The sequence below is a fragment of the Trichoplusia ni genome, chromosome 5 (genome assembly GCF_003590095.1).
Source record: "Trichoplusia ni isolate ovarian cell line Hi5 chromosome 5, tn1, whole genome shotgun sequence".
Lineage (NCBI taxonomy): Eukaryota > Metazoa > Arthropoda > Insecta > Lepidoptera > Noctuidae > Trichoplusia > Trichoplusia ni.
The window spans coordinates 8,734,324-8,750,060 of record NC_039482.1 but is presented as its reverse complement, the minus strand read 5'-3'; the positions used below and the strand labels follow the sequence as shown (position 1 = coordinate 8,750,060).

At 36.8% G+C, this 15,737-nt stretch overlaps 1 protein-coding gene across 1 annotated transcript; it reads right to left on the bottom strand.

Moving 5' to 3' along the window:
• Positions 1-4,797: 4,797 nt before the first annotated feature.
• Positions 4,798-10,424, bottom strand: LOC113494369. The gene is made up of 5 exons (XM_026872681.1): positions 10,161-10,424; positions 9,335-9,501; positions 8,750-8,889; positions 5,484-5,570; positions 4,798-4,948 (listed from the first exon to the last, which is right to left on the bottom strand). The coding sequence occupies exons 1-4, from the start codon at positions 10,250-10,252 to the stop codon at positions 5,484-5,486; spliced, it is 486 nt and encodes a 161-aa protein (XP_026728482.1). The 5' UTR covers positions 10,253-10,424; the 3' UTR covers positions 4,798-4,948.
• Between the last annotated feature and the right edge of the window lie 5,313 nt (positions 10,425-15,737).

Below are 15,737 nucleotides of genomic sequence, written 5' to 3'. Positions count from 1 at the left end.
TAAGACTTTATATAAATAGTGTTGCTTTAGTGGACAACTTTCTCCGAGAAAATTAGTCAAAAAAGACTTCGAATGCCGTATTGAATTAATCACTTGATGTTGTAGTGATCCAAGCAACCGGTGGGACAACTACGTCACCACGGTGCGTGAGCAAGACCGCACTAGTGCGCCGTCGAGCTCACGCACGCTTGGCAACGACGGTCTCACTGGTAGGTTGTCATAGAAAGGAAAATAACAGAGCTGTCAGAGATAGAAACCTTGACAATATTAATAAAATATTAAAATCCGTCTCTTCATTTTATTTGAACCCCTACAATGTAAAGTATAATTGATGGATATTAAATTTAATCTTTACATAAGTATTTCTGAACTTGAATTTGTAATTTTTTAACTTAATTATGTAGTGTTTTAGTGTCTAAAGTTTCAAGAATAGTTCATTAGCAACGAATTACCGTATATAACAACATAAAAATAATGTCATCTAAGAGTAGAAAATCTCTAAGATAGAAAGTACTTTATCACACTTGCCATGATCCGTGCATGACGAATTACAGTCCCCCGATCTAAAGTGAATTACAAATCAGCTAAGGCAGCACACTACGGTGTAAATAATTCCTGGACAATATTAAATATCTATCAAGTACTTCCGAGAGAACATTAATATTTGTAGAGATAGAAGAAGAACGAAATGAATAGAAAGAAGACTAATGGTTTATTATATTTTTAAACTAGCTATTGCCCACGACTTTGACCCCCTGCAAACAGCTTCTGCTCGTTTTGATAACATGTTTTATTATTGCTCTGCTCCTTTTAATCTTAAAGTGATGGTTGATATATTTTAACCTAACTCAACATATGGGTCATCTAATACGGAAAGATTTTTTGAAATCGGTCTGGTAGTTACTGAGATTAGTGCGTTCAAGCCCAAAAAATAAACAAAAATAAGCGTGATGACCGTATCTTTTTGATTCCCCTAGAAATATAAGTTTCGTTCATTCGTTGATTAAATATCAAAGAAATTGCAAGAAATATGTACTCCACCGCCATTTTATAGACGCTATCTTGGTCTGTTTTCCATAAAAAATAGCTAAGACACACCCAATTAATTCACCTATCAAAAACCAACAAAATCAAATCCGTTCATCTATTTGAAAACCATGTTGCGTCACACAGGCACACACATACACGTCAAACTTATAAGGCCCCGTTGTTTTTACTTCAGGAGTTAAAAAGTCCAAACGAAGCTTAAGTAAGCTATAACAACTAACTTCGTAATTGAACAATATCGTTAACAAAGCTGTGCTTCAAACAACCGCCACGTCTCCATACCGCCTGCGGAAGCAAGGCAACTTACTACGGCGTAGCATATCGTAGCACGGTGTAGCATGGCGTAGCACAGCGTAGCACTTCGTAGCGCGGCGTAGCATAGCGTAGCACGGTATCTTTCTTCCACACCACAGTTGCTTACTTACTTCGAGTGGTGGAAGTAGGCCTCCTGATCTCATAAATAACGTAGCACTATGCCTGCAGCATGCATCTCCATTAGCCGTAATATGTGTCACAAAGGTTTCTCAACATGGAAACATAGCTTGCAAGTTGCGAACTAATGTAATGTGTGAAACAAGGTTTTCTGAAAGCCGGTGTTAGTGCAGAATATATATCTGAAATATTTTCTTATGAAAAATAATTAAAAAAAACATCTCTTGTCAAGTTGAGCTCGTAATGTTTGTATATTTTAACTCTCTTAGCTACAATGATTCATGAGATACAGCCTTGTGGCAAATGGACGGACAGAAAGCAGAGTTTTCGTTCTTGAATTCCGTTTTTACTCTTAGGTTACAGAACCTTTAAAATTGTATCCACCTCCAAAACTGTGAGTTTGCCCACTTTATGAAACACCAAACAAGCAAAAATATAAGAATATTCTAATTAAGCTACTAAGTAGCAGTATTTAAAGGTCAAAATACAATGACAGTATACACGTGCCCTTCACCTAAGTTTTATTTCCATTTATTCTCTCTCTTAAACACGCTCTCAAGTTTGTATTTGTGAATCGGTCGCGTCGTATCAAGTGGCCAAATAAACGTCATCTCCCTGTTAATACAATCCAATTTGTAAATACAACGTATATGATATAGAACATAAGAAAGGTGAAGGAAGTGGCATTTAGTCTACGCACATGATACCATTAGGAGAACATTCTGACTGCAAATATAGCCTAGACTAACATTTTTGTGATACACGATGCTGATCCTTGTTCTGAGTCTGGGTGTCATGGTGCATATGACTTAGAAAAATGTTTTACAACCCCTGTCACTAGGAATACATTCCATCCCGAAAGAATCGCATTTAAACAATTAAATAAATTATGTACACCCAAATACAAGGGAGCAGTTTTTTTTTGTTACAAAAGAAAAATCTATGGTGATAAACTTTGCAACAAGATAACGTACTGTGGTTATTATTGTCAAATGATGACAGATTGATATTGGATCGTCACTTACCTTATTGTCATTGTTACACAGTTTTCAGACAGCTAAAAAGCTAAGCTTGATCATCATTAGACGATATTCACGCGTGCGTCACGTGACTGCCTCTTCCCCCATTGCTTTTTTTATCCATTGTTACTCTGAACGTACGAATGGAGTCAATCAAACAGCGAGCATACGAGCAGCTCTCAATCAGCCCCTCACTATCTGTCAATATCAAATATTCAGAGCGCGAACACAACTTTATGTTTTTATCTTCAATTTTATTAGATACCCGATTGGTATTGAATTCGATTGGAAAATATTTTTCTTATTTGTTTTCATATCTACAATGTTGTATGTATGATTGGAAAATTCAAAGACATCTTTGTTTCTTGGACAGCCAGTCATAGATCCCAATGCGTTAATCACTACATAGTATAAAACAAAGTCGCTTTTTCTGTCATCATGTTGTATGTCCCTATGAACGCTTAAATCTTTAAAACTACGCAACGGATTTTGATGCGGTTTTCAACAATAGATAGAGCAATTCTTGAGGAAGGTTTTAGTGTATAATAAGTTTAGGTTTTGTGTAAACTGACAATATTACAACGATATTAGTTAAACATGTCGGAAAAAATTAAGCCATTCGAGAGCTTTCCTCGAGAACGCTGCCAAAACCTTTTGAGTTACAACAAAACAATGTATGGCGGGTTTGTACCTCTTTAATAAATCTTCAAAAAAGTCCGCGGTGGTATATGTCTATCTTCCAAGGATGGGTTATCCTTGGAAGATAGACAATAACCATTTTTATGTGTTTTCTTAATACAGTAAAATTATGGGTTATTTACGAACCTATTTTTAATAATACAGTATTAATCCTTATCCAAATAAATAAGTTAGATATATTATACATGTAATATAGAACAAAATTGCCTTTTACACTACACCAAAAAAGTGAATAGGTAATGAGTTATCGTAATATTAAAATCTCCGCGCGAGAAATTAAAAATCGATGAAACGTAGCGAAGATATCGTTGGCATCTATATACTAATATACTTATACTAATATATAAAGCTGAAGAGTTTATTTGTTTGTTTGTTTGAACGCGCTAATCTCAGGAACTACTGGTTCAAATTGAAAAAATATTTTTGTGTTGAATAGACCATTCATCGAGAGAGGTTTTAGGCTATATATCATCACGCTGCGACCAATAGGAGCGAAGAAAAAGTCATAACTTATATCTTCTAACCACGCCGACGAAGTCGCGGGCAACAGCTAGTTGTTCATAAAGCTTTCCAATATCGCTTAGGCTAGAAGGCCATAAGATTACTCCATAACTAATGCTCCGCTGCCTGGCCGTCCGTCCGTCTGTCTGTCACCGTGACAGACAATTATCATTTTCAGATATAACGATTAACCAATTTTCATCTAATTTCCATCTAAAAAAAGACGAATTTCTCAAACATTTCCAAAGTGAATACCACATATTCATCCCCTAGAGGTGTAGACGTATTTATCGATTACACTATTTCGAGAGCCGTGTATCCATTGTAAAAGTTTTGCAGTTGAAACCGTTTTATCCGTTCCTCTGGGGGGACATAAAGTACCTTTCAAGACTTCACTGGCAATATATCTGGAACGTCTAATATTCATGGGGCAGCTCATTTCATGCGCTAAGAAAATAGGTATGTTAATGTATTATCACGCTGGTTATATTTGGGGGATAAGCAGGATTCTTTACGGCAAAAAAATGTTGTTTCAATTCACTTGGATCTTTTATGCTTCGTCTAAATCGCAAATTATTAAATAATCAAATTATTTGATAAATATATATTTTTTGTAACCAATGAAAATAAATGCTTTTGATATATCCCTTTTTACTCTCTCGCCTACTTTAAGGACATCTCACTAGACGTATCAAGCTTTCAGGTTACAAAACGTGCCAAAAAAATATCCACACGCACATTTAAAATTATAAAATACGAATAATTACATCAAAACTTGTACTTTGGACACTTTAAAACTGACCATCATGCTTGAAAAACTAACAGGTCTCTAGCCAAGCATTCGCTAAATTCAATAGGACGCTATGTAAGGAGGTGACAGGTCAAAGTCACGTGATCATAGAAATATCTTTTGGCTTAAGATGCTGAGCCGAATGGGGGAGTCGCTGTACGGCGGTTCAGGTTTAGTCAGTCAGTCTGACACTATCCACTTCCACTCCCAAGAAAGTGTGTGAAAGTGAGTGTCCATGAGGATTCCCCCGCCAAGGGAAACCAAGAAAAAGAAAAGGGCTATTCTACAAAAAAAAAACAACAAAAACAATCCTGAATTAAATAGACAAGTTTATTAAAACTATTCATTCATGACAGAAAAATTATGAGAATATACCAATTATCGTTGACGGTAACTGGCCGGTCCGCGCCGACCTCCGTCCATGCGTGCGAAGTCGTTACAGTTATACAAAATCTGGTAACTGGAAAAATAATTGGGTATTCAGTACCTTTTGTATTGAAAATATTTTATTGAGAGGTTGCCGTTTATTTTTATTGGAGACGATATCATTATTTTTTGGAACTGTTGAGGCATTTAATATTTTTTGGGATAATTTCATAATAAAGTAAAGATAAAGGCGTTTTTTTTTTTCAATGCTGCGTCCCGCACTAAGGAATTTAGTCCTTTTGTTGCGGGGCATATCACCAACATTCCAATCACAAATACACCAAGACTTAGACGAATACTCAGAAAAAGCATGCATAAATCACACAAATGCTTTTCGTATGCGGGGTTCGAACCCGGTCACGGTCAGGAGATTCGACGTGGCAATCAAATCACTCGGCTATGTATGCAGTCATATTGACAGTGCAATAGTGTATGCAATGGCGTTATAATGATCACAATTCTCTTCTAACAGGACTCTTTTGCCAACCTGCTGAAACCCCGTCCACCGATTTTTACCGATTTTACTAAAATACGCAATTCTTTACATAAATACAATAATAAATACCTACTCAGTAAGAACGTTTCTTTGACAGCCGTCGATGTGATGACTTCCGACGCTTAGCACTGTTTGTGGAACTCTGCTGGCCTTGGAGGGTCTGAAACAATAACAATAGCACAAATATATGTATCGAGAGCAAAAACACAAAAGATCTCTGCAAACATGTAAATCAGTCTTTTTGTAATAAGTCAAAAGTGTGTTTCCATGTCGAGAAAAAATCTGTCCAAAAATGAACACTCAATCCTGCCAATACAACGAACTAAACCCCAATTTCGCAAAATCGAAAGCAATCACAATAGCAGAGAGCGACATACATCCGCTTCAATCAAAACGTCCTGAGTTCAAAACTAGAATATCCTTTTATTCTTTTTGCGTTATTTTAGACTTAGAGATGTGTGTCGTTATTTCGTGCAGCATTCTCAGGGCTCGTTAGCTCAGTAGCGAAGAGCGCCGGTTGTCTCCCGCTCACCGCTTTACAACCCCTGCTTGGGGGCGGGAGTCGCATCGGAGGTCGGAGGTGCAATTCCTTCACGAGTCAGTTATTTTGTTATGTTTTATTGAATATTCGTGTTATATTAGAGCTTATTGTTTTTTATCCACAATGTTATAAATCTTTTCAAAGAGACCGAGCTAAGGTCTTTTAAACAGCATAAAGTTTAGGCTAGTTTTAGGCTTTAGGCCTATTTAAGTTAAATTTATCAAATGCAGAATATTTTTTATTGGCTCAAAGTTTATAGGGGCAGAAGTCAAACTTATCAACTTGTTTCAGTATCGAAATAAAATGCCTAAATAATTTCAAAACTCAACAATCGAAAAAAGCCCATTCTAAACTGAAAACAATTCCCAAATAAAATAGCAAAAAAACTTTCAAAATCAATTGTTATTCCAATAAAACTGTATTACATTTTATACCTTCAGGGGTCTTCCCTGTTTGCAGGTGTACCCCCTGAGGATCAATAGTGGGGGTCATGACTGCAATGTACCTGCTCGTGTGACTGTAAATTGCAATAATGGCGGATTGCGAAAATGTGTTTATTGTTTCTTGGATCGTATTTTAAAGTAATCTCGAGTCACAAGGGAAGAACGCAAGCATTGCTTTCTGGGCAAACAGGTATTTTGCAAAATGGAAAATTATTTTCTGTATTTCTTTTGTAACCGTAGCTTAGAGTATGTCAGAGCTTTTTCAATAAATATAGTACGTGTTGATTTTAGGATTGTTTGAAGGTTGAGAATCTGGTCAAAACTTTATGACGCCATTCGCGGGGGAAAAGATTCGAACAAACCATAGGCTATCTTTTGCATCTACATATTTTATCATGTGTTTCGGACCTACGTATTAAAATGAATAAAATGTTCCTGGTCTAAATATATATGAAAGGTTGAAAGACCCTTGCTACATGCTAAGTTGCTTATTTTTAAGTTTACGACATAGTTTTTTTGGAGGAAAACTAATTTCCATACATTAGGTACGATTTAAGACATTCGCCCGACAACTTACGGATCCTGTACAGTAGAGTCCTAAACTATGAGCTGATGCGGTCGAGATCCGGTTCTAACTCCGCAGCTTAAATAACGATCAAATATGAATCTTCCTCAAGAGAGTTGCTGCACTATAAAACATCCGATGAACTCACTACGACTACACCACACAAGGCTAAGTTACCCTGCCATTCTTTACCTAAATTAATTGACGACCTCCGTGGTCGAGTGGCGTACGCACCGGTTTCAAGGTGTCGCTAGCTCTGAGGTCCCGGGTTCGATCCCCGGTCGGGTCAATGTAAAAATTCTTATTTCTACATTGTCTCGGGTCTGGGTGTTTGTGGTACCTTCGTTGTATCTGAATTCCATTACACAAGTGCTTTAGCAACTTACTTTGGGTTCAGAACAATAGCTATAAATTATTATAACTAAATGTAATATGTTCACAAAATAAACAGACAAATAAGACTCACTGGCAAACGGAACATCTCCTAAGAGGAAATGCAGGAAATCTGTTAACATTTCCTAACGCTTTCAGCGCTCCAACTATAGACGTAATAGCATTAGGGCCGATTTACATAACTACTGACTGAAATTATATTTTATAGACATTCTACGAGGAGTTACTCAGTAAATTAGATTATGGAATGTAGAATAGACGGTTAGACCACTTGATTGCTGTATTCAGGTTCGCATTCGAATGAAATTATAATTGGGATGGTGACTGGGTATAAATAGTAAAAATCTTTTTAGGCCGTTATGGATAATAAAAAAAAATACAAAGATACACTAGTTTTAAACTTTACGGGAGCTAGGTGTCGTAGCAACTTCGCAAAATTTATACTAACCAACGGGCATTATAAAAACATCACTATTTTATTCGGTAGCAGATGAAGAGGCAAAATTAATTGCGAAACTATTTTATATAAAAAATCCTAAACAAATACCAATTCATTTTTTTCTGAATTCATGCAGAAGCAAAGATTATCACAATAGTTTTCACCAGTAATCAACAATTTAGTAACTTAAATCATCCACCTGAAATATTATTTCTTTTTCACTATAAAATCTATTTATCTTATCTATATTTATTCATATCCAAAAATATCCGAACGAACATCAATCACCCTTCCATCTCCAATCAAATATCCATAACCATAGCCAACATATCATCTTCACAATGTCCATAATCCGAAATTAGACACAAGAGGACACCGTTTTCTCCCAAGTGTGAACCAGCCCTAACAGTTAGGTACATCTTGGAGTCGCATGCACAGCTCGCCTCGAGGCTGTGTTCGCCAGACCTCCTGACATACGATTTAGCTTTAGTTCTCTGTTTCAGACGGCATTGAGGACAAACTGAGTAGGTATTAGGTATAATTACATGATCAGCAGTTTGATTTTAATGTTGGAGGGTAGAGTTTAGGTAAATTGGTGTTGGTCTTGTTGGTCGCGAATTCGATTCCCACCCAGGAAAATTGTTTGTGTTATGAGTTTTCGACATCTGGGTATACATATGTACATACATACGAGTACTTATATATTGTACTCGTTTTACAAGCTTCGACTAGTTTGAAACTAGAGTTTTAACAACATATTAAGAGCCAATAAAAAGGCGTCAAAAAAGTCCAGCTTACAAGTAAAAGTTCTTTAAACAAAACATTTTATGACAAAAATTTAACAGTTGGCAGACGAGAAATATGTGTGTGCCAATCATAATTTCCTCAAACAGTATCAGTATATACACAAACGGCTAAAGGCGACCAACAGGGAGAAGTAACATAAAACTACACTCACACTGATATTCTTCTTGACGATGATGGCGACGCCGCCGCCTCGGCCGGGCTTCGCCCCCGCCGGCCGTGGGACCCGCCCCACCAGGTACCTGTCCCGAGAGCGCGGCTGTATCGGCTCGCTGTCTTCGTCCTCCTCAGATGCTGGTAGAATCAGAAATAATATAATCAAGTATATGTTCTTAAGGTGATTTGGGTATTGTGGTAATTAAAATCCGGTTAAGTGCGAGTCGTACTCGTGACGCTAAGGGTTTTTGTGCAAATTGGCTGAAAAAAACTAACACTGTAAAAAAAGTCACAATCAAAATTATGGATGTTCGGGTTATTTCTAAACATGAACTTTGATGTTTCACATAATATATGTTGTTATCGCAGCAACAGAAATGGAACGGTTCATGACATACAGCCTGGTGACATTCGGACAAACAGAACGGGGCCTGACTAGTAAATTTCTGTTTTCACCTTTTGGGTATAAACCCCCAAGAGTATGCAAATAAATTATTACTTACGTCACTTGATTATAAACTATAGAAACTCTTTCTACAGATAAACGCCCAAAATCAAAAACGACATTTCCAACCGCACTCACATTCCCGATCCCTCTCCACATTCCCGTTCTTCAGGATGCCGGGCAGCTTGTACCGCACGCGCTGACTGCTGCGGCTCCGGCTGTGGTAGTCCGAGTCCTCAGGCTCCGACTTGCTGTGCATCTTGCATTTCTTCTTCTTCACATTGCCGTTAGTGTATTTGAGGATGCTGAAATCATTTGAAGAGGTTTTGTGATTACCACTTGAAGATATTAAAGGGTAAAGTTTCTCTCAGTGCCGAAAACTGGATCAGGTATATCAGAATGCGATAGCGTTAAGCTAATAAGTGTAACGACGTCCTCCGTGGTCGAGTGGCGTACGCACCGGTTTCAAGGTGTCGCTAGCTCTGAGTTCCCGGGTTCGATCCCCGGTCGGGTCAATATAAAAATTCATTTGTGGTACCTTCGTTGTATCTGAATTCCATAACACAAGTGCTTCAGCAACTTACTTTGGGTTCAGAACAATGTATGTGATGTTGTCCGCATTTATTTATTTATAATTTATTTATTTAAAGGTGATTCTTCACCATACACATCATCTTGAATGGAATCAATAGGTGGAGGTTCATACTGACAAATGATGGATGGCATATATCCAGGTATAGGCCTTCTTTAATGTCATTCTACTATGTCTCTTGCCCATTGCACTCAGCTTAATTGGGGTAGGACGCTTAGCCAGACTAAGTCGTCCATGGAACCCTAGCTAATATTATACATGTGTCATGGGTGCCAGAAATCTCTCTAATAATCTATTATTCACTTAACACAACCTATAACTATGACAGCAATTCATTTAATGTTTAAATCTACTGGATTCATGTCAACTTACGAAAATTTCTTCTTCTTCTTCGTGTTCTCAATGGAGCTGCAAGATGTTTCTTCAGATTCCGTATCTGTATACATGTATGATGGTTTCCCCATTTTACTGAAACGGATCAATTTGACGTTTATTATGTTCTGATGTTCGTATGTATAAAACTGCCTTTGGTGCAGTTTAGCATTTTTTTTGTATAATTTTGTTTATTTTTTGAATTTTTTTTTCGTTTTGATCACGTCATTGCGTGACTTTGATTGATAGGTGTCTTCTTTTTTGTCTAGAGACTGTTTAGCTGTCAAAATTAAAAGAGGTTAGTTGTAAATGCTTTCCCAAGCACAGCTCTCAAGATTCTGGACTCGAAAGACTAAATTCGGTCCTGTGGCTTTTCTTCTTTAGGTTATTCGTAAACAAGTTTTGTCTCCAAAGGTCCCAGTGTCACGTCCTAGTCCCAAAGTCCTAGCAATCCCAAAACATTATTTTGTTGTCAATTGGACTCATTTCGATTAACAACTACAAATGCAAAATAAAATAACAAAATTATGGTTACTTAATAAAGGTTTTTAAATAACATATTTTTAATAATGCAAGAGGAAATAGTGATGTCTTATAAAACGACATCCTGATTCAAAGTAATAGAATTAAATTTCTCGTTACAAGCTGTTGTATTATCTCGAGAGCCAATTGCTTTATTAGCGGTCAGTCAAATTGTCAAACCCTTCATAAGTTTGTTTCCAGCACAGCGGAGTTGCTATCAGTCAACGTCACAAGAATAACTTAAAATCCGCAAGTTTCATTACCCGATACTCTGGCCTGTATTATAGTATGCTTATCTGACTATACCTAAACAATTATACTATACAAAACGGAAACCTTCTTCAAATGGAGATTTAAGTGAGAAACCTTGTATACCTTTACGCTAAAATGATGATTTAGTGGGATCGACCGTAGAAAATTAACTGGCTACTATTTTCTATCCACGTGTTCGCTAACCACCTTACCTGTATTATTTACGACTTCTATGAGCGTCAATAAAATTCTTTATAATAGAGAATGGACACCAATCAAGCGCACTCTAATAGAAGCCACTGCCCAACCCCCATCCTCGAAAGAATTAATAATTCAATCTTTAAAATAACGGTCTCTCCCGCCAAAATGAATCGGAGCCAATTAAAACGAAATACACTTTGAATATAGAACAGAACCTTTTTCAAAATTAGAACTTGGACAACTTTTGAATTATGAATTCGGAATGTTGGTTAACGAATCAAGTTATGCGTTTTATAATTGATATTTTGAGGTTTATTGTCTTAAATTAATTGATTGTTAAGAGAGCGTTCTGGGGGAGTACGGCTACGTCTTAAAGTGATATTATTGCATTTGTGAAAGCGTGACAGAGAACGACATGGAGTAGCCTCATCTATCTCCCACAACAGCATTATTATTAGGGACGCGATTGTAGGCCCCCCTTTCTGTTATCAATTCTTGATGGAGACAATTTGTTCTTGTAATCAATTTGTTTTGTTTTCTTACGTGCATTGTTTACATTTCAAACAATTACGTTGACAATGGATAAATATTTTACAATTTCAAAGGGTTTCAATGATAAATTAATGGACATTCTTAATAAACGATGTAATTAAAAAGTTATACTAGAATCATGGTTATTCATTTAGAATTGTATAATTACTTTTATTGCGCTATTGTCTTCATGCAAGCTATGTTTAGGGTTCCATACGCAAAAGTATTACTGTGATTCCGCTGTCGGTTTTTCTGTCCTTCCGTCTGTCACAAAGCGGTATCTCAAGAACCGTGATAGCTAGACAATTATAATGTTTACCTACAATGATGCACCCCGCAACGTCGATATAAATTATTTTTAACTGCGAGAGTCATTTATTTTAATGATAATTTTACTCAATATAATTTAACAATTGACTTCAAAGTCTGAGCTTAAAATTTCATTGGACCAAACGACAGCTATTTCACGTTAAATAAAAATACAAACAAAATCGGTTTATCCAGATTGAATAGGTACAGCCGAATTCAAAATCTTCTTTTTGAAGATTAAGAAAAAAGAAAAGAAAACAATACAATGTTTTTTTATTTGATTTTAACTCAGTGCATTCAGGGGCCTCGCCAATCTGTCTGTGTACTTTCCTTGTTGACCCGATGTGGTTACTTTAAAATGCATCTGTAGCTAATCTGTAGCTCCAACAGTCTAACGATCTCGTGCTCGGCGATTGCTTGCGTTTCGAATCAGTAATCGGTTGGCCACTGTGACGTTGTGTATTGTGAGGTCAGATGTCCTGGTACACGAAGCTATGCTGTGATATGTCCGGATTTAGAGTTTAAAAAATATTATTTTCTTCAGGCGCGAATAGGTAAGTGCATGTGCCTCGGATCTGTTACGGCAATATGGGGTAATGTTTCTACCACCCGGTTTTTTTTTAATTTTGACTTTTTCATTTTCTAATTAGATAGTTTTTAAACAAAATCAATGGAAAATTATTGAAAAAAAAACATGATAAAAAGTATTAAATTGCCCTGGTGACCTTAACGGCTTTGCTATCCGTGCGTTCAAGCGATTTATCCTGATGAACGTTTAGAGAACAATTTTATTATTTTACTCCTCTGCTCTAGCAGGATTTTTATAGGCTGGTGTTATTTTTTTTTGCTGAAACATAAATATTAACTTCCTAAGAAATCTAATTTTAGGATGTATTTGTAACTAAATGTGCGTTTAGTTTAGACTATTATTTTAAATTAGGCCTGGAACAGGAGTTAGATTGCATAAAATGTAGGAGTTAGATTGCATAAAGATGTTGATAACATCTCCAAAGAACAAATATCCGATTCATCAAAACGCACCATTTAACAGTCTATCAGCTCTATATCTTCATCGCATCGCTTCCCCACTTAGAACACAACTCAAACCCATTCTCCATCATCCAGTCTACATATAGTTACGCAGGTTATAGGCAATAGGCAAGTAATCTTTGGCATCTAGACTTACCTATAGTAGTCTAGGGATACATTCGGAGGATCATCCAATTGAAATCAGTATCTAACTAGCTGGTGCCGTATACGGCTCGGTTAAGCACCGAGTTGGGAAGTTTTAGATGAGGCATTTCGGGAAATGCAAAATTGATATTGTCTACAGAGATTACTGACCGGTGTGACTGTATTTTGTGTGTGAGTTAGACAATATTTTTGACAAAAAGTAGTAATTATCGTCAGAAGGAATCCTTAATGCGGGAGTCGTATTTAAAAAAAAAGGAAAGATGCATCTAGTATTCTTGATAAGTACATGTAAATTGAAGTGCTGAAGCGCAGCGTGGGACGGCCACCTGCCAGATGGACCGACGACCTGGTGAAAACCGCTGGGTCCCGTTGGATGCAGGTGGCAACGAACCGGTCGCGCTGGAGAAATTATGGAGAGGCCTATGTTCAGCAGTGGACTGCTATAGGCTGAGATGATGATGATGATGATGACATGTAAATTAACCATTGCATCACTTAATAAAAAAAATACTAGCCGGGACAAGAACTCCTCTTTTATGAAGTCGGTTTTAATACACTTGATAATAATGTTGGCAAATAGAAACATTCAAGTAAGATATGAAATAACTCTTGTTCATATTTAGAGTAAATGTCACATCGCGACATATCCCTGCCCCGGTATTTATATTGTTGTGCCTTCGCCTATTGGCATAACTGAGACAAATATTTTCTTTATAACAGCGTAGGATCGTAGGTGTTTTGACAAATATGAATTTACTATTTGTTGGCGTTGCTTTTGGATTCAGGTGCCGTATTCAAAAGGTGATTGGAACCAAATTACTGAGGCTCTTTCGGTATATTCGTTACGAGGCTTTTTCAAATGAGCCGTGATAAACAGACGATTTAAATTATCACAGATTATGTAATTTTGCTATAAAGATTAAGGTTAGGGAAAAATTTGAGGGTGAAATGACCCACAAACAAATTTATTCGTCACACCAATTCGTTTTTCTTTAGCCTATTGGTACGAAACCCTGTGTCATGAGTTCGACTCGCACTCGATAGATTTTATTTGTGAAATTTCTTAAAACATTTTTGGAATAATTTGCATTTTTCATATAAAGTAGAATACGGATACTCTTAAAGAATCTTCTTTAAAAAACGACTCGCAAAAGAAAGAGTTGTGTATAACGCTTGTCCTACGCGCGGATCATATCTGCGACAGATCGCACTCAGTGGGTTTAGCCCGGTTTAGCAAGGCCCTCAAGCCCTCGGTTATCCATGCAGTCAATGCGAAACCATTACCTCATCCTCCCATTGCAGTGGTACTTAATATAGCATCTACCATGTGACGTTCGAATAAGTCTTTATGCCGCTAAATTTATTGTAGGTAAGTGGGACTCGCATCCCGCGCCGTCGCGTGCACTGAACGCAGTATCGTCATTACACCGAGAACGAATGCACCATGTGACTTATCTTACCTAGATATGGTTTGTAGAAAAGAAGAAAAAAATACAACATTATAATATTCTCTTTTTGGTTTACTGCTACTAACTTTTGACATCCTTGAAAAATCCTCAGGTGTAGTGGTTTCCTCGCGATGAGGGCTCCTTGTTTCCTCGTGAGTTCGAAAAAACATAGATCATAAATAAGGATAGATAAAATTAATATAACCATTATTTAAAGAAAGATTATATACAAACATGCAATACATAATATTAAAATATAAATAATATAATACATATATTATAAATATACTTAAAAAATAGCATTTTCCTCCTCTCTCCTACTTTTGCTGTGCCCGACAGGATCCATAATGAGCTGTGAACCTATAATTTACCACCTATGTAACATTACGGTATGCAATAAAGATTTGATTTGATTTGGGTGCCAGGATTCAAATCTACCTTTGACTCGGCAGTCCAACAGTCAAATCATTAGGCTATGTCTGCAGTTAATTAATCAGTTGTCTTCAATAAACTAAACTTATGCAAAATCTCCATTACTTATAGCATGACGCAATCAAAATAGAGTGTGCACAGTCGACCATCGTTTTTGGTATTTTAGAATGATTGCTATCGGGCCCATGTGAGCGCATACCACCCATCATTCATATGCCAATAAATATCTAGTAATATTTCCTCTCATCTATCTATCCATTTCCAAGGTATGGGGTAAAATAAAATCATTTATCTCAGCATAACTCTAGGCCAAATGAATAGGGACACTTACTAATTTTCCGTTGCTTTTCCGTCCATGTATCACCAGGCTGAATAGCGAAACAATCAAAATTTTTTACAGATGACGTATTGCTCTATAATAAAGAAAATATAAGCAAAACGTGAGTCGGTTTTTAAGGAACCGTCAAACTCGCAAGTCCATCTCACAATTAACGGTGAAGTAAGAAATCTTGCCGAAATAACATGGCTTGATTGAGCTTGACTTCCCAATGTTACTTAGTAATTATTACTTGTTAAACACGGGGGATCGAAACATCGCGAAAAAACAGCACACCAGATTGACCAGACTCACGAAATTGCTCGTAGAACCTGAAAACCCGAGTTCTACGAGCAATTTAATACTCTGACA